Source organism: Centruroides vittatus, unplaced genomic scaffold (assembly GCF_030686945.1).
Source record: "Centruroides vittatus isolate TY-2023 unplaced genomic scaffold, ASM3068694v2 contig_349, whole genome shotgun sequence".
Classification (NCBI taxonomy): domain Eukaryota; kingdom Metazoa; phylum Arthropoda; class Arachnida; order Scorpiones; family Buthidae; genus Centruroides; species Centruroides vittatus.
In genome coordinates, this window is record NW_027122172.1 from 2,528,831 (window position 1) to 2,548,780 (window position 19,950).

At 28.7% G+C, this 19,950-nt stretch overlaps 1 protein-coding gene across 4 annotated transcripts in view; it reads left to right on the plus strand.

The window, feature by feature from the left end:
* mahj (LisH and WD40 domain-containing protein mahjong) overlaps positions 1 to 19,950 on the plus strand; it is a 95,360-nt gene that overhangs the window by 54,094 nt on the left and 21,316 nt on the right. For all 4 annotated transcript variants that reach the window (XM_067269287.1, XM_067269286.1, XM_067269289.1 and 1 more), the window contains exons 11-21: positions 1,301 to 1,341; positions 2,402 to 2,540; positions 4,103 to 4,315; positions 7,190 to 7,356; positions 9,043 to 9,162; positions 13,133 to 13,235; positions 14,899 to 15,018; positions 15,086 to 15,157; positions 16,492 to 16,573; positions 18,478 to 18,617; positions 18,695 to 18,776. In XM_067269287.1, coding sequence (XP_067125388.1) covers positions 1,301 to 1,341; positions 2,402 to 2,540; positions 4,103 to 4,315; positions 7,190 to 7,356; positions 9,043 to 9,162; positions 13,133 to 13,235; positions 14,899 to 15,018; positions 15,086 to 15,157; positions 16,492 to 16,573; positions 18,478 to 18,617; positions 18,695 to 18,776 — 1,279 coding nt within the window. The remainder of the gene's footprint in view (positions 1 to 1,300; positions 1,342 to 2,401; positions 2,541 to 4,102; positions 4,316 to 7,189; positions 7,357 to 9,042; positions 9,163 to 13,132; positions 13,236 to 14,898; positions 15,019 to 15,085; positions 15,158 to 16,491; positions 16,574 to 18,477; positions 18,618 to 18,694; positions 18,777 to 19,950) is intronic.

Below are 19,950 nucleotides of genomic sequence, written 5' to 3' on the forward strand. Positions count from 1 at the left end.
AAGCAGATTGTTTTGAATAGGTTGTTTTCCTTTCTTTTATTTTTTTTTTACTGTATTCCCTTGTAGATGGATTTAATCAATCCAAAAGTAGTTGGAAAAGCTGTCATGACTGGAAGTTATGTTTGTAATTCCAATAAAGTAGTTTTTTGATTATTTCTTAAAAGTTGGAGTGTTTCAATGAATGGAGCTTGAATCAAATATTAATAAATCAGAAGCATATAAATTTACTAAACTCAAAAAGAAAAAATTCTAAAGATTTAGTACTAAACATAATACATGGACATATAAAATTTGAAGAATGTTTCCATCAATTTTAAATTAGATCAGTTTAGATAATAATTATTTCATTATCATTTTAGATTGCATTATATATTGAATCTGTAATGAATTCATATTTTGGATAGTCAGAAAGTCAGTTAGGTTAACATTTAAAAAAATAGAAAATAAACTACAGTGTTACCTTTAATAGGATGCCATTTTCACAGCATGGAAAGTGCTGTTGAAAGTTTAATCAGTTTAATCAATCATGATTGCTCTTCTGACTTTTATTTGTTTTTTGTTGGTTTTTTGTTTTGTTTATCATTTTGCTGTTTTTGAACTACCCATTGGCTAAAATTTTCAAAAAGTTAAGGCTATCTCATAGATGATGATCTATTCCAAACATGAAATTAAAGGAAATTTGATGATTTTTCAAATCATCAAAGTTTTCTAGCATGTTAACACTTGCTAGAAACATAATACTATGTTTTGCGAAGTCTTTGGTAAAAATGAAAAACGTAATATTACATTTTGCTATATATCAAGTTCTTTCTAGTTTTAAAATGTAATATTACATTTTCAGCAATCAAAATACGAATTGTGTGTGTATTTTAGAGTGTCTGTTAATAAATAGTGGGTACTGTTTATTCAGAAATTTGAAATATAAGCGATTTTTTACAACCATGTGCATAGTTTGATTTGGAGTTTCGTTGCCATAATTTGCAAGCGAATATCGAGACATTTTATTTTTTTATATATGAGTTAAGTTTAGATATGGGGCATTAATGTACTGACCAAAAATTGTTTGAATTCATTAAGGAAAAATCAACAAATATAGTGGCAATTATATTGATTTATCTAACAAAAGTGTAGCAATTATGATTTAGGCCTAACTGAGATCGAAGAAGTACAGATAAGCCACATAATTTCGTTATTATTTTAAACCTGTATAGTTTATATGATATTACATAATTTATAATATAGCGAAGTATTTTTTATTAAGAAAAATTTGATTTAATTACATTTTTTTTTTTTTTTGTAGGTTTGTTTATTACCTCGAGAAGTACTTGGAGAATTAGTAAAGTAAGTTTAATAGATAATGATTAATATGATCATTCTTTAATCTAATGGACTAATGGGAGAGGCTATTATTGATGATCATTTATTAAATTAATTCAAATACAGGCAGTTCTTGACTTGTGAAACATTTACTTTTTCTAATATAATACTTTGATATCTTGAAATCACTTTTTATGCATCAAAAATTGTACTTTTGTGCATTTTTGGCTGATAAAGACAAATTTCAAACTCTCATGCAGTGGTACTTTCTGCCAGTTTGGGTTTGGTAACATCCAAATCATTTGAGAAATTTTATTTTTATTGCTTGTTTTCTGTTTAAGCTACAAATTTAACATTTTAAACAATGCTTTATGCATTCTAACATATTCAATGTAAAAAAGTAAAACCTTTCTACCTTAATAAGAGAGATGATTATTTTTGTTTTTTTATGGGAATGGAACTCTCTTTACAACCCAAAGCTTCATTGCTTGACTTTTGTACACATTTTCGGGAATGCATTATATATGAAAGTTCAGGACTGTCTTTAACCTATTCCTTGGTATTCCTGACATATCTCGGGTCGAAACACGACGACCTTGGCCGTTGGACCTTAAGATGTCTTGTTTCTGCATCGGACATTTTTGACACTAGATGTTGCTAGTCTACATAATTTTTATATTAAAACTAACTTCCGAAATATAATTTTTTTGTTTTTACATTTATTAATATGTGTATTTTGTTTGTGCAAAATAAAAAAATAATTTTGGACAATACAATAGCCACGATTATTTTTTTTTTAAAACGTGGAATTTTTGTTAGGCTTAACGTCGACAAAAATTCAACGCGGAGCGACACGCAACGGCAAAAAATTTAAACAGGGATAGGTTAATAGATGAAAGAAAGGAAAAATATCCTATATATGCGTGATTTGATTTTAGATAATTAAAAATTCTGAATTTATTATTCCTAAACTAAAAATGTAAACAAATTTATTATTATTATTATTATTATTATTAACATTATCACAAATATATAAATTGTATTTGGTTTTGAAATTTTGTCTCAATTAAAATTTTATCTTTAGATATGCCTTGTGGTTATTGGAGTGCTCACATGATTCTAGTCGATGTCATGCTACTATGTTCTTTGGATTAACATTTGCATTTCGTGTCATTTTAGAATTATTCGATCATCACGATGGATTAAGAAAATTGTTCAATGTTGTAAGTGTTATTTTACATTCTGTGAAAATGAATGTTTAATTATTTTAATTAAAAAAATTTAGTCATATAAAACACATAATACAAAATGAAACATTTAAGTTCTTCAGTAAATCAGAAGTGTGTGAGTTTAGTTTAATAACTTTATAATAGTTTCAATATTTTAAAAATTATACAGGGTGGTTCCAAACTGTTCAAGCAAACTTCGGGAATGGATTCCTTGTGAGAAAAAGAACAAAAGTGGTCATATTAACATATGGACATATATTAATATGAATGCATTGTACCAAAATAGATGATATCATTGGGCGTTTGAACTGTTCGTACAGGATATGATGTTGCACACAATATAACATATGTATCACAGATAGAATCACAGTAGATGCTCAAAGTGTTTTTTATGGTTCTCAATGAAAGGGGTCACATGTCACATTAAGGACATGCACACTTTGAAACGTTCTAGCCTGTATCTGAACAGTATTACAGACAGCATCTACATATTTCCTAGAAGCATGCATAACACTTTGTAAATGCATCACAAGCAAAAATCAAGGAAATTGAGGGCAACTAAGTAGGCAGGCCATGAACACAGAATTGGACCTATCTTGACACTAGTGCACTTCCAGACCATGTTAATAGGACCATTTTTATTCTTTGTCCTGCCAGAAATCTATTCCTAAAGTCTGTCTCCTTAGTTTGGAATCACCCTGTGTATTTATTCATAAAAGACAAAAGGTGAATGTCAAAATTGTTATCCATTTATGAAGAATGATTTTCAGAATCATATGAGATTAAAATATTTGTATTTTTAACATTTATAATGTTTTCTTTAGATGATAAAGTGCAACAAACATATTTCATTTTATTACATATTTTAAAATTAATAATAAATTTTCAAAATAATAAAAAAAATGAAAATAGTTTTAAACAGTTACAAATGAGATTTTTAATCCAGATGGATAGATGAACATTGTACATATTTTATTTTCTCTGCCATTCTTTGGAACTTTAAAATTTTCTTTTAAAGGTTAGAGTCTTGTCCAAGAGCATTTAATTCAGCCACTAAATTGGAATCTGAAATGCTCACAGTCAATGTTTGTTTAAATATTGTAAGATCATATTTAGATTATTGTAAAATTCATGTTTTCTATTTATAACATACATAAATATTATTACATTACATTTATTATATTTAGTTAATATTTAATTTATAATGTATCAAGATATTCTATCTAAAAATTATATTTGTCTTTGGCTTTTACTATTATTTATTCTAGAAGTCATAATAAAATTATATACAAGTTAATTTAAATGATGATGATTTAACTGTAATCAGTACATAGACTTTACTTAATTTGAGGCACTAGCATCTAATCTGCCAATCAAATACTTTGAAGAAAAATTTTTTGACTCCTTCAAAAGCAATAATTATAGTATGAAAGAAAATTCCACATAATTATGAATTAAAATATTAATTCATTTTCTCAGTTATTTCTTATATAAATAATGAATTATACTTTTTTGTATTTGTAAATTATTTTATAAAATAATTTATTTTCTTTTAGATCAGTACCTTAAACATTTTTGTAGCCGAGTCGGGACTTCAGCCGTTGCTGAGTGATGATCAAGTCTTTGCTAGTCGTCAAACTGCCCGTCACGTGTGTGTTGCCTTAAGAAGATACTACGAGACTCATGTTGCTATTAAAGCTGAACAGTTAGGAAGATCTCATTCCAGAAACCAGGGTTATTCACCACATCCTCCAATTCCACCTTATAAGGTAAAAGATTCAAAATATATAACTATTTAAATGTAAAAAATAACCGGTCTTAAATATTTGATAAATATCTTTAATAATCATGAAAATGTACTAATTGTGAACCAGTGGTGAAAATTTTAAAATTAATCTACAAAATCAAAATAACTTAAAACTGTATTCATATTTTATCAACTTATTCCTGCATAGCATTATGAGGGCTTTTATTATATGACCTTTTTTTTTATTTTACAACTTTACAGGGTGAGGAATGGGACATACATATTTTAAGGACAGCAGATATGCCCCACCTCAGCCATTTCGCTATCTTTGATACATTGTTCTTAATAATAATAATTTTATGGGTTAGCTATAATTCGTTCCTCCCCTCTATTCTTGCTATTATTTTTGACAAATTGAAGTTTATTTAGTTGTTATTTAAATAAAAAACAAAGTTAAATATTTTGGTATTAAGAAAATGGGGGGAAATCAATTCTTGAAATGTGAACAATATCATTAGTTTTAAATAAGATGTGGTAAACTAGTCATTAATATGCTGCATTTATGTTTGTGTCTAGTACAGCATTTCTTAACCTGGGGGTTGCGGTGATATTAAAGGGGGGTCGCGAGACAATAATGAAATCATTTTGCAAGAAAAAATCATTTATTATAAAATTTAAATGTTTTACTTAAATAAGTACACATGTAAAGAAAAGAAATTAAGAAAATACCGACAGTATAAAAAATGTAATACAACTATTCCTATTATTTTATGTCGCTGCATTCATGGCAACGGGTATGAACATGCATGTATGACGTGTACATACACGAGCAATTTACAAGTTCCAACTTGACGTGTACGTGCACTTTGTAATTTGATCCACGCACGGAGGAAATTTTAAATGAAAAACAAATGCAACCATCACATTAATGTATAAAATTAGCGCAATGTGATTATATAATATTTTAAAAAATTTACGTTTATAATTACAGTCAAAATTCGATTAGTAATAGTAAGGCTTACTGTTATTATTCCTTTGGGTGGGAATCGCAAAATATTAATTTTATTTATATTTACTATTTGGGGGGTCGCGGAGCTAAGAAGGTCGAGAATCGCTGGTCTAGAACATTGACATTGTACAGCTCAAAATAAAGTAGTAAGATTCATGAGTTGTTAATTATATAGAAACAAATGCAGCAAAACTATAACATTCTAAAAAATTAATTTATTGAATTTTGATTTCTATATGAAACTATCTCATTGTTGTTTGTGTTATCTTTAAACATTAGAAAATAAACTGCAATTCCTGAAATTAATTATCAATAAATTTTGTTAGACTTTGTTGTCAAGTCAATTAATTTTTCTATTTTTATAATAATTTTTCTCAAATATAATTTTTAAAAGTTTCATTATTAAGTTCAAAAGCAAATGCTTCTGAATATAAGACTATGTTTTTAAAGTGCTCAGTTAAATTTTATTATTTAATTGAATGAATTCTAACAGAATTTGCTAGTGTTATATATTTTACAAGTTATATTTTGTCATATATAAAAAGAGTTTATAGTGTGCATATTTTGATTTTCTTACTAAAATAGTAAGAAAATCAAAATATTTCTAGTTTAAAACTTTTATTTTGATGACTTTTTGTTTTTTTTTCCTGTAGGAATGGAATTTAATTGAGTAGTAATAGCAATCTAGAGTAAGAATATTATTGTTCCATTCAAATTTGAAGTATTTTTTTGATTTACAGTAGAGCATCGATTATTTGACTTCCGATCAACCGTCATATCGGTTAACCGACCGTGTTCTAGTCTGCAAATTCAAATGTCTGCTAGTGATGTGGCGCTACAATATTTGGCTATGACTTGACTACTTTAATATTATTTTTGTTAAATTTTTGCGTGTTTTAGCTGGCAACACTGGCTCGACCACAAAAGAGAGGCCAGTATCTAAACGAGGCTTAATTTTATTTAACGACGTTATCCAATTGCTGTTTTTAAAACGTGTGCGAGATGTAGCAGCAAAAAATGAGTGTCAGCTGTGAAGCAAAAGAAAATTTTGGACTTCTTTTTCTAATGTACAGGCCTACTTTATGTAAAATATGTAACCCGAATATATTTTTCAATATACAGTACAGTACTGTATTGTGCAAAATAAAGAAATAATTTTTAACGATACAATAGCGACGACTATTATTTTAAAAAAAATTTTGTTAGGCTTAACATCGATGAAAATTCAATGCAAAGTAGGTTAATAGCGATATACTAATATACTAATTACATGGGATATACAAATATACTATACTAATAATGTATTTTTTCATACTTTTCGGTCATCCGTTTTTTTCAGTTATCCGACCAACCCCGGTCCCCAATTGAGTCGGATAATCGATGCTCTACCGTATTTACATTTAATTTGTCAACATCTAAGTCGATAGCTCAGACATCAGCATATTAAACATAAATAGCTATAAGCTGAAGGTTAGCTACTAAATTAATAGTTATTTTGGGATATTATCAGATGAGAATAATACAATGTCAACATTGTGTAATTTATCTGATAATTTAGTGTATTTGGTGTTTCACAAAGTTAGAAGCTGGTAATTATCTGAGATATTGTCTTCAAGTTGATTACTAGAATTTATTACTTAATTTTGAATTGAACACTTTAGTTTGTTTCCTAATAGTATTTGTTGTTTTTATCGTGAACTGATGATGTCATATTAATACCACTAAAATTCATTTTCGCTAATTTATAAATTTATATTTTACTTTTTTGTAATGTTAAATTAAAAGATACACAATATAAATTAAACACTTAAAATAGTTAAAATTGGTTGTTGCTTTTTTATTTATTAAATTTCGTTTGGTTTTTAAATTAAAAACTTTTTGTTTTAGGCTGCCCGCTACAGTTCTGAAACAGTGCAAGAGAATATTGAATTAATACTAGAGTTTATGCCCGTGCGTATGAAATGGGAACCGGTTGACGAATTTTTAAAATTGGGAGGTGTCTCGTTATTATTGAAACTCATTGCTATGTCATATGAATGGAATACTTCTGGAAGGTTAGTTTAAAAAAAATTTCTAATTTTGAATAATTTAACAATGAAACACTTTAATTTCTAATGAAATAATATATATCAGGAAGTATTCTAAAAGTTTTTACATAAGTGGTACTTATTCAGCCATTTAATAAAGATGAAAATCCACATATATGCTAATTTATGTATGTATGCATGCAGTCAAACTTCATTTTATCACCATCAGTTCTTTGACACTAAATTGAGTGTGACACTTAACTGAAGTACCTCAAACAATAATATAATACCATGTTCTCGCAGAATGATCGGCATGCCAGTAACTCAAGGATTCCGGCATGGTGGTCTCGCCATTTTTATGTGGCATGCCAGTTATTCTGTGAAAATAGTGTGTGTGTGTATTGTTGTCAGGTGTATACATGTTTTGATTTTCAGTTTGAAGATCACATGATTTAGTACATTTAGTAATTTACATGTACTGACGGATTCTCCATTTAAAATTTATGAGAAAGATCTGTTAGTACTATTTAGAATGGTGACTATTTCAATATTTTATTTTATGAACAAATCTGACAAGAAATGTGTTTAAAGTGTTATCTCATTGTGGTTTTGAATCTTACTTAAAGTATCAATATTTGTGTTTGATAAATTTGAATAAGGATTATTGTTTATGGAAGTTATTAATGACTGTTGTGGATTTTTTGTTCTCACTCAATTAAAATAAGAAATATTTGTGTGAATAAATAATTTTAATAATATATGCTATGTATCATTTATTCTGTAAAATAGAAAATAGATACAGAAAAATTAGTGTTAAACTTATAAATTAAAGTGAATATTTATTTCATTTATACTAGTATTTTGTTGTTTAACAATATCTTTGCTAAATTATTTTTGTGTAGATATATTAAGGCTGATTTGTACTTCATGAAAATAGAATGTAGTACTAAAATGGCTCAATGAGCAATATCTTGCGTATCATTGTTCATTATATATTCCTCTTCTTTCTTGACTGAAGAATGAAATTGTATTGAGTGTGGAGGTGTACTTTTCTACGAACCAACGTAAGAACATTCTCGAGTCGTAGGAACCAACTCGAGACGGATTATCGTAAAGATCTTCACCGACGCAATAGTCTACAGGAGTATCATTGGAGATCTTCACTATCACTTTTTATTTTTTCAGAAACAGTAGGAACAGAACTCCCTTTAAAATTAGTGATTCTATTTTTCAGCTTTCACAAATTAGATTTTTATATACATTTTTTAGGAGTGTATTACATTCAAAAGTTGCAGGCTATCTGTATACAGATTTAAATTTGAATAAATATTAATTTAGAAATTTAATCTCAATCTCTTTTCAATATTATCTATTATAATTTCTTTTATAAGTTTATAATAATAATTATTCTGTTATCTTCTGAAACTTATTACATCTATGTTGTTATTTTCTGTATAAGCCTATATCTTTAATGCATGTTTTTGACCGTAGCTAAGAATCATCATATTTCAAATTGAAAATACCCAAAGTATATGCACATTTTTTTCTATCATTTTTTAAGTTCAAACATTTATAAGAAGTGAATAACAGAGAAAAAATGTATTCTCTTCTTTCTAATCTCATGAAGTAAAGATCAGTCTAGTCCTCTACAAGGAATTCCCAAATTAATAATTATTTCGTTAGAATTTTATAAACTTTTTCTATATTACAAAGGGCTGATACCATTAAAAGTGCTCTCGATGTCCTCACTATATGTTCTGTTACCCCAAAAACTCAACTTGATCTTACAGAAAGTGTTCAAGTAGTCGAAAATCAAAATCCTGTTGGATTGAGGTAAGTGTTTTTTAATATATAACTCTATTTAAAAGAAAATTTTCAATTATTTGAAAATAAATTTAAATTCAGATTAAATGAATGAACTAAATTAAAAAACTATTTATCAACCTTAAAATTTGGATAGGAACTATGGGGTGGTTATAATTAACCTTTTTATACTTGCAGCCCACCAAATATTTAATAATTTTTTTGTGACCCCCATTTTTTTAAATAATAATTTATATTTGTTAAATTATCTATAATAAATTGATTTTTTATTATTGCTTTATTTTTTTATATAATAAATGTAAATCATAACTTTATTATTTCATTATCTATTTAAATAACATTCAAACTTCACAATAAACATGCAAACTCATTAATTTTTAACAAAAAATAAAATAAGAAACATGTCGATAAATCGATCCAAAGCCGATGCTAAAGCCAAACTAAAACTAAAACACCCACAACTTGTGGTAAAGATTTTGCGTATCTTTTGCAAAAATATTTAAATTTTCAAAGCCTACTACTAAGCCCAGTGGCGTAGCGAAGGGGGTGCAAGGGAGTGTTTTTTATTTTATTTTTTGGAATCATCATTTTTCCTTTCAAAGAACAGACTCCTTGCACCACTAACGCATAACGGGGCTTTTGGTACTTAATACATAAAGTCCATACTTCGTAACGAAGTTACAATGTTAATATAAAAGATAGGAATTACAAACTACTGAGCTACTTGCTCAGGAAGTTGCTTTACAAATGAATATGAGCTACTTTGCTCTTTAATATCTTCCTTAGAAAGTCAATGAGTTGATTATATGTTTTTTCCCTTCTGATTAAATGATAAATCCCACAGGGCCATTGCATCTCTTCCTCTTTTGCAGTCAATTCCAGGTAATGCCTTTCCAACTGCCAATGAATGCATTCGTATACAGGATGATTGAGGGTCACTATCTCCTCTCCACATACACACGTATTCTCGCCGTTCAGGTTTAATCTTCTATATTCTCCTAGACCGTCATGCCCAGAGAGACATATCATCGTTTCCCGCTTTATCCTGAACCAATTGAGATGGGAGAGTCTTTCCTCTATATTTGGAAGGAATTCGAAGGTCTTACGGCCTTTTGTGCTATTTGTCCACATATCTTGCCACTTTTCTATTGTTTGAGCCCTAAGTGTCTTCTTTCCCCAACACTTTGAGATAGTGTGAAACACCTTATCATTCCCTTTTGTCGCCTCTTTAGCCAATTGATCGGCTCTTTCATTTCCTATAATACCAGTGTGTGCTCTGACCCATTTGAATTGAATTTTCTCAATCAAACCATTTTCCCTTAATCTGTAACCTGAACACTTGCTGATGTGTGGATCTCCTATCAGTTAGGGCCTGTAGAGCACTCCGACTGTCCGTATTAATACAGACTCCTTCATTCCTTTGGTTTTCTATGCACCAATTCACTGCTTTATCAATGGCCAATAGCTTGGCCTGATAATTGGAGCAATACGACTCCAACGTAAACTTGTCGTTATGAATTTCTTCATTGAATTCGTAAACCACATAACCGGCCCCGGTCCCAGATTCTGACCTGGAGCCGTCTGTGTATATATCCGTCCTAATTGGGTTATCAGCCATTACATTAACACACCACTCTTGGCTGGATGTGGCAGATACTTGACAGGAACGTCTCATTCAAAATTACTTAGATCTATAGGTAGATCTATCATGTTATTTTCCCATTTTTCTTTAGCCAATACCTCTTGGCCCTTTTCTCAATCAGTAGTTCGATAGGTGCCTTGCCTGCTAGAACCATGAGTGCCTCGGTAGAAGTAGTTCTAAAGCCCTCATCAGCCTTAGAAGCGCTATCCTTTTGTGCCAAGGCGCTGTATCATGCACTAGGTGCCACTCGCAGAGCGGCACCCAAATGGTCTCCAAGACAAACTGTGTGTGTTTCTGGAGGGGGAGGGCCAATAAAGTGTTGTGCCCCAGGCGCCAGTTATGTTCGCTACGCCACTGGTTAATAGAAATAGAAAAAATAAAATAATCCAGTATAAGCACAAAATAAAGAATCTTAAAAGATTTTTAACTGATAATAAATTAATAATAGCCAAAGCAGATAAAACAAAACAAGTAATAATTGTGAATAATGAGCAAGACGCAAGCATCTACAAACAATTGTTGGATCAAAATACGTATATTGAACTGCATAATAATCTGACTGACCTACTTAACAAAAATTAAAAAAGACAATTGTAAAACTTGAAAAACAAAACCTTATTAACCAAACAGAAAAACATTTCATTCTAAATAGTAATAACAGAACACCAAAGTTTTCTTACGGAGTTAAAACACACAAAGTTCCAGTCTCATATAGACCTCTGGTAGATATAAAAGGATATATCTTTTATAATTTAGAACTTATTTTAAAAGAAAAACTAAACACCCTTGTGAAATCTCCTTACAGCATACAAAGCACCGACTGCTTTATACAAAAGCTAAAAACAGTACAGTTTGAGCCCACTTACAGGATTGCTTTCTTGGACATACACAGTATGTATCCGTCCATTAAACGAAACAGGATTTTAGAAACATTGAAAACCCAAAACTGTCAGCAATGAATTATAGATTTGGTATCTCTTGTATTGGAAGATAACAGTGGCATAGCAAAGGGGTGCAAGGGGGTGTTAGTTAGTTAGTTAGTTATTTATTGAATAAAATATCAAAAAGGTACATTCCCAGTATCGTAGTATAACATATCCAGGTGCAAGCGTAGAGGAGTGCCCAAACAATCTCCAAGACAAACTATATGTGTTTCTGGAGAAGGGAGAGGGCGCCAGTAAAGTGTCTTGCTCCGGGCGCCAGTTATGTTTGCTACGCCACTGACTAAGCCTACTATTTTTCCTAATTATTTTTAAAATTCCAAGCATTAATAGTTTCTTAGAATTGCTTTGGAATAAAAGAAGTAAATACTGCAGTGTAAGTAGCATATTTGCATCTATTTCTTCTGTACTAACAAAGTTGTATGTAGGAAGAATAAAATAAATAAAAAAACTAAATAGGAAAACTTCATCTTTCTTATTTCACTTTTCAATACGATATTCGGTTATACATCAATTTTTTTATTATTATATTCCGAAGGAAATTTTGCATAATTTGGCGGCCCCCGGCAAACTTCTTATGGACCCCAGGGGGCCACGGCCCCCTTTTAAGAATCACTGCTATACAGGTCTGAGTAGGGCAACTTTAATTATAACCACCCTGTACAATGTTATGATTAAAATTGATTGCATGTAAAGTTATGTGTACCAATAGCATATACTTAGCATCTCTTTTAATGGGATTTTAAAAGGTTAAATGTGATCTGATAGTACTGTAAATTACAGTATAATATTAAAGAAGATTGTTCATATATCATCTAGATAAATATATAAATTTATACATAAATTTTACAGTTTAAATAGTAAGAGTAATGTCAATTAATTTTATTCCTAATAGAATTGTTCCTAGTTATTCCTTATAAAAATGTTTTACAAATTATTATGCAAGAACAGTGTATACACACGATTTTATCATTTACTTTTGTAAAACAGATTTTCATTTTTTAATGCTTTGAAATCTGCGTTAGTGTGATTCAAACAACAAAAATACTCAGATGTAGGAGCAACAGGAATTTTTTGAATCTGTTTTAACTGTTTTAACTATAGAGATTGTTATAAACAGATAATTTCATTATATTAGATTGTTTATATTTGTTAAATTATCAGATTATAATCAGTTTTGTATAATATAAAGTACAGTTTAAATCATATTCCAAGCCTTCCCGTATGATTGATTAAATTTATTTACTAATATCCATCTAATACTAATATCAATGTATAATGCCAATCTCATATTATTTAATTAGATTGAGATTATCTGTAATAAACACAAACACAATAATTATTACGAATCAGAACTAACTTGGCTACCTTTTTCATATTTTGTTATCTTTTTCAGCATTGTTCTTGCAGCAGCAGAAGGTGAAATTGTCTCGGATCCAGATGTCCAACGATCGGCTTTAAATGTCATCATAAATTGTGTTTGTGGTCCAATGTCTCGAGTAAGTTTACTTTCTAAGTGAAAAGCTAATTGATTAATTAATTTTAAAAGTATTTCAAGTAGGTAAATTTGTTTATTTAAAGAAATTTATGCTAAAATATTTAAAACCAAAATCAGTATAATTTTCATATAAATTTATTACATTTTTATTCATGTTAAACATAAATTGAATTGTTAGGTAGTTTTTGATTATAACTTTAGCTGTAACTTAATTTAGCCACAATAGAATGTGAAAACAATGCCATTTTTGACTTTGTCATGGATTATATTATATACAAGTTGACCACTGATTTTTCTGACACTTTATTCTAAAGCCTTGCAAGACTAAGTTTTGCCAGACCAACTAAGATTACATAATAATAATTCAAAAGTACATTCTGAACAACTAATTAATTAATATATCTCCCTTGTCATTAAATTATTATAGATTGCTAGAAACTAAAATTAAGCACATTAATTAGATGTTGACTGGTGTTTTACATTTGATACTATTGACATACACATTTTTAGAAGACAAAGTTAGGTCTAAAACTTACACAGAATAGAATCATCAACAACTGTGATATAAACAATTCAAGTGAAAGTGTTGCATACATGCAATGATTGATTAGTAAGGTTTGTTTAAATGGCTATGTAATCTTCCACCTGCTGCTTTTACTTGTCTAGAGCACTGTTTACACATCTTTTGTTGCTGTACAATTAAACTAATACCAAACTGAATTTTCTTCCATGGCGACAACAAACGAAAACATTATGTGGAAAAACATTCAAAAAATACACAAAATTACAAACTAAATTTCTAATAATGAATTTATAAATATAAAATATAGAAAAAAATAATAATAATAAAACAATAAAATAACAAAATATAAAAACAATAAAAGATTGTTAACACATTTCAATGCATTAAAATTAAATTGAATTGAAACATTACATTTTTAATAATTTGTACATGAATAAAAACAAAAAAACTCTTGCAAAAGTAATAATTATAAGTAATATGTATTATGTACTTAGGTTTTACTTTGAATACACTTTTTAATATAAACACAATTCAATACAGTAAACAACAGTACAGTATCACAAACTGTATAATAAAAGCACACAAAAACAATAATAGAACTCCTGCACTGCAGAATACAAATCTGTATACTAATATGATTTTTTACACTTTCTACATTTCTAGAACTTTCTACCACTTTATAACATACAATGTGTATTGTATATTTATTGTATATTGGCAAAAATAATACAGTGCCATGTGTTATGTCTATGCTGTCACTAGCTGTGACAAATTGTCAGAATAGACAGTACAGTATGGATATTGTATATAAAAACTTTGAATGCAGATTTTTTATTTACCGAATTACCAGTAAAAATTTTGAAGGTGTATTTGGTGACTACAGGTAAACCAGTTTACCAGTAAGTTGATTGTTAAATCACTTTACCAGTTTTACAATCTCTAGCAAAATTGCATATGTGAAAAAAAGGGAAAAGGTATAGACACAAGAAACAAATGATAAAAAATCCCAATATATGTGTATAGTCAACACTAATTAATGATTATGCATACGATTTGCTACCTGTTACTGTTATTCTGTCTAAAATTTTTTGAAGATAACTTAAAAATATATATAATTATTTTAAAATATTCTTTTTTAAAGATGAGTGGTCTACCAAGCAAACCTTCCGGAAGTAATATTAAGAAAAAATCATCATTACGTAGTGGAGAAGATTTACTTAGTAAGATGTGGAATTGTGTTCGATCAAATAACGGAATTATGGTACGATATCTCTAACTAGAAATGCAATACTTTTATTTGATAGTTACATATGAAATTATTATTACAGATTCTTCTCAATTTATTAATGGTGAAAACTCCAATAACTGATGCAGATTCAATCCGAACTCTGGCTTGTAAGGTAAAGTAACTAATTTTCAAGTAAAGTAAATCACATTATATTTAATTTTGATTAATTACAAAATAATTGGATTAAGAGTTGAACCAAATAAAATCAAATTTTATTTTTAAACATTTTTTGCATTTCTCTGAATTTAATATTAGTGTTTGGTCCATATAAAATTTGTTTGAGCGAATCGTTTAAAACTGTTTAGAAAACTGAATTGGGTTACAAATATGAATAAATTACCAGGACGACAGTTAATTATCACACACGCAAGCCTCACTAAGTTAAAAATAATAATAATAAATTTATTCATATTTGTAATATGTTGTAATTGTGCTATTACAATAGGCACTTTTTATATTATTTTTGTGTATAGAAGAAAACGACAGCTCTCAAGAAAAATTTCAACTTTATCATTGAATTATGTGTGAGACTCATTGGATCTCAAGGGTGTAAAGAAAGACAAAGTACAAAGACACTTATTATTACTTTAGAATTTTTATACATGTCGGATAATTACTGAATATGATGTTTTTAATCAATAATTAGATCAATTTTATTTAAATTCTTCTTTGTCAGATATTGTCTTGTGTTTCTGGCTCCATGTTGTTATAATGCTTATTTTCAGGTAGCCAACTGTTTAAATTTTTCACGAAGGAATGTTTTCATTCTGTTTTAGGACAGCTAGCAGCTTCTTAACCTTCATAAATCATTGTTCCAACTAAATTTGAACATTTCTGACATAATGAACAATATTGTAAAATGATACATTTTCAAATTTTATATAATTTTTGATGGATTGAATGAAAATGTATCCTTTTGAAATATTGTTCATTATGTCAAAAATGTTCAAATTTAGTTGGAACAATGATTTATGAAGGTTAAGAAGCTGCTAGCTGTCCTAAAACAGAATGAAAACATTCCTTCATGAAAAAGTAAGCATTCATTTTCAAGTTTTTAATTGATTAATCCTCTTTTGCCTCTATTTTAGTTTAAAACAGATATTTAATACAAGATCAGACAAAAATAATTTAAGTCTAACTCTTCCACATACATTTTTATTTTTTCTTAGTAATTTTTTCTTTATGAACACAGTCTTAGTTTGCAAAGTCTATCATGAGTTTGAACAAGTTCGCAAGGCATAGCTAAATGATGACGGACAGTGTGACTTATCTGGGTCAAATTATTCACACAAATTTCTAGATTCGTGACTCAAAAATTTATTCCTTTTTTTAAATATGAAATTGATTTTACTATTAATAGAAATTTCACAAAGAAAATTTCATATAGAATTCTATTTTTGCATTTAATGTAATAAATATGAAACAATATTAAATTTTATTTTATAGGCTTTATGTGGACTGGCAAGATGCGAAACAGTTAAGCAAATCATCAGTAAACTTCCACTTTTTACAAATGGACAATTACAAGGTTAGATTTTATAATTTCTCGAAAATGGAATTACATTACTATAAGGTATCATATTTTAACTTTAATAACAATAAGTTTCAAAGTTTAAACTTATAAGCAAGATAATTATGTTGTATTAAATTAGAGATCATATCCATTTCAGAGTTATATAATTTCTATGATGCATTAGATCTACTGTATATAACAAAATTATCAGCATTTGCATATACAGTGGTTATATTTATATTATTTGCTGTAAAGAACATTATGATATGATCTCTGTTTACATGAAGAATGAGTTCCTAGAGAATGTACAGGTACTCCTCACTTTACGACCTATCTGCTTAACGACCACTCACACTTACGACCAATCGAGTTTCGACCTGCAATTCGGGGAATCCCCTTTCTCGGCTCGAGTGATGGTCTGTGGCGAACGGTGACATGCGCACTAAGCATACTATAATAGGCTAATAACGTACTATAATAGTCTTTTTATGAATAAATTTGAACTTTGTTGCATAATTTGTATAATTTTACAACGATCCTATATTCCCGGCACGAGCTCCTCGCTTATCGACCAATTTGCTTAATGACGTAGTCGTCGGAACGGAACTCGTTCGTAAAGTGAGGAGTACCTGTATTTATATATTCATTTAAAATAATACAATTACAATTGTGATAAAAGGGTTTTTTCATTTTTCCTCCTGAAATGTATGTATTATTTGTGAGATTTGGTTCAATTAAAATTGGTTTTAGAATACTGAGATGATACGTATGATGAATTAGATTATAATTTTTTTTTCATATGCATTCACAGATGTTGCATGACAGTTAATTATTATACTCTTTAAATTTTACCCATTTGTATCATCTGACAAATTACTTTGTATCTAATTATTAACATAGCCTAATCATAGCCTGTTAATTTGGCAGATTGTGTGGCTTTAATCAAAAATCAGGTTTTCTGAGTTGTTGTTTATGTATATATTGGATTTTTAATGTTTGTTATATAACACCTATATATTCTAAACTAAAATATAAAATCTCTAAATTGTAAAATTGGCCAGAAACATTCATCCATATGCATTAAATTTTGTGCTGGTTTATGGGAATAAGATCATTTCTTTTGGGATTATTATTTATCCAGTTTCAAATGAGTCATGTTTGTATGTCAGCGTGCTTTTCTGACAGAAAGCAGTTATTGAATAGTGGACCAGTTTTTAAGATTTTTTAATTTTTTGTATAGGTGGTGTCTAATTGTATTTATTCCAACCTCTATATCTTGTTACAAAGCAAAACTTGATCTTGACACAATGTTAAGTTTGGACATTGTTCATAAAGTCAGTATAGCTTTGTCCTGCTTATCTCTTATCATACAATTTGATCACTGTCTCTGGCAAGTCATCTACATTTTTAATCTTACATCAAGTTACCCAGTTTTTCATGAATTACTTTGACTTTTTAATTAATTTTGCAGCTGTTGCAATTGATAATTTCAGTCCCTTTGAGTGGGTTATTAAGAACACTGCTTCTTCAGTGTAAAGCTTAGTAGGGTTTACAATAGGATTACTGAGATGAGGATGGGGTCCTAACATAATGGGGGCCATGTCACACTGAAAAATCCCTGAAGGTCTGTCTTGGATTTAAGCCAAGGTCTTCAGATAGAATGTCTCATGCTTTGACCATCTGTTCACTTATATTGTAATTCGAATACAATCATTATCTTGCTATAAATATATGAATTATAATTTTGTGCAATTTTTAATCTAGTTTTTCATCATAATAGTTTTTTTAATATGTTTTTTAAAACTTAAATATTTATATTTTTATTAATATAAATATATACATTATAATTATTAATGATATGTATTAAAATTTTCTTTGTTTCTGTAAATTTTATATATTTATTTTCAATTATTTTATAGTCTTAATGAGAGAACCAGTATTGCAAGATAAAAGGCAAGAGCATGTCAAATTCTGCAAGCATTGCCTGGAATTAATAGAAAGAGTCACTGGTGCACCATTAACGACAGGAATTGAGTCTTCCATTTTAAAAATTAATAAAGTAATTATTACTTCAATCTCATTTATGATTTTTAAATTATGTTCTGCATAATTAAAAACATTTTATTATTTGAATAGGCAGAAGTTGTGGCGCAGACAAAAATTGTATTTAATGAAAAAGAGTTATTACAGTTGATACAACAGCATTTAATGAATAAAGGTAGGTTATAAATACAAAAGGCATAATTTATTTTATGAAATAATTACCGGTTCTTGCGCTTAAATGTAACATTAAAACATTTATTTGGATACTGTATCAGTTTTATACATTCAATTTCTTAAATGGTTTTAATTCTTTAATAAATATTTTTGAGGTAAGCTTTTATTAATCAAGAATATTTAATTAACATTATAAGTTGGTACAATATTGAGATGCACATGGTTTTTTTGATAGCTTTTTGTTAATTCTTTTTGCCCTGTGAGTGCTGAAGATAGCCATTTTGTGCTCATTATGTATTCAATCAATCTGTAAAAGATAACCAGGTGGCTGGGAATGTGCGCATTACGTATCTAGATTTGACCCACTCTCAAAATTGGTGAGATAATCGGATCAAAATTCATAATGGTAGTCTGATGCTTTTTATTGACTTGCCAGCCAGCCATTAACTGGCACTTCTAATTGAAAGTTAGGAAATTACTCATTGAAATTTTGATTTCTTTATGTAATAATAAATAATGATACTATTTTAAAAATTTGTGTGTGTCAATATGGAAGTACAGTTGAATTCTGTTATAATGAGCATAGGGGCCCAGCAAGATATATTCGTTATAACCATTACTCATTATATCTATGAAGAGCAGTGATGTAACTAGGGACAGACTGAGTGGCGACTGTAGAGGTGCCCAACGGGTGGCAAAATTTGTAGCTACATTACCAATAATTGGTGAAATATATTTTTTAATTTTTAATTCTATATAAGTTGATTAAAAAAATATGTAATTGCATTATACTGTGTTTTTAATAGTTGCATAAACTACAATATAATTAATAATATGTCTGATTTCAGTTATTCTTTTTATCTACAAATCTTAAAATTAATGATTGCTTTATTTTTTGATAATGTCGATACTGTCGAAGATGACAAAGAAAACTTTCTACACACAAACAATTTTAACACAATGTTCTAACTCGCAAATAATTTTTACTTTTTCATAAAATGAGAGGTATTTTCTTTTCTACATAGACATCTACTCATATAAGGGTATTCATTTCTAACTAGAGTACATGGTAATTATATAATTGTAATGATGATTAAGTAAATTGACAGAGTAGGCTAGGAGCTAGTCAAGAAAGAGGAGGATAGTCTCCAAAAAGAAAGTTAAGTGATAAATAG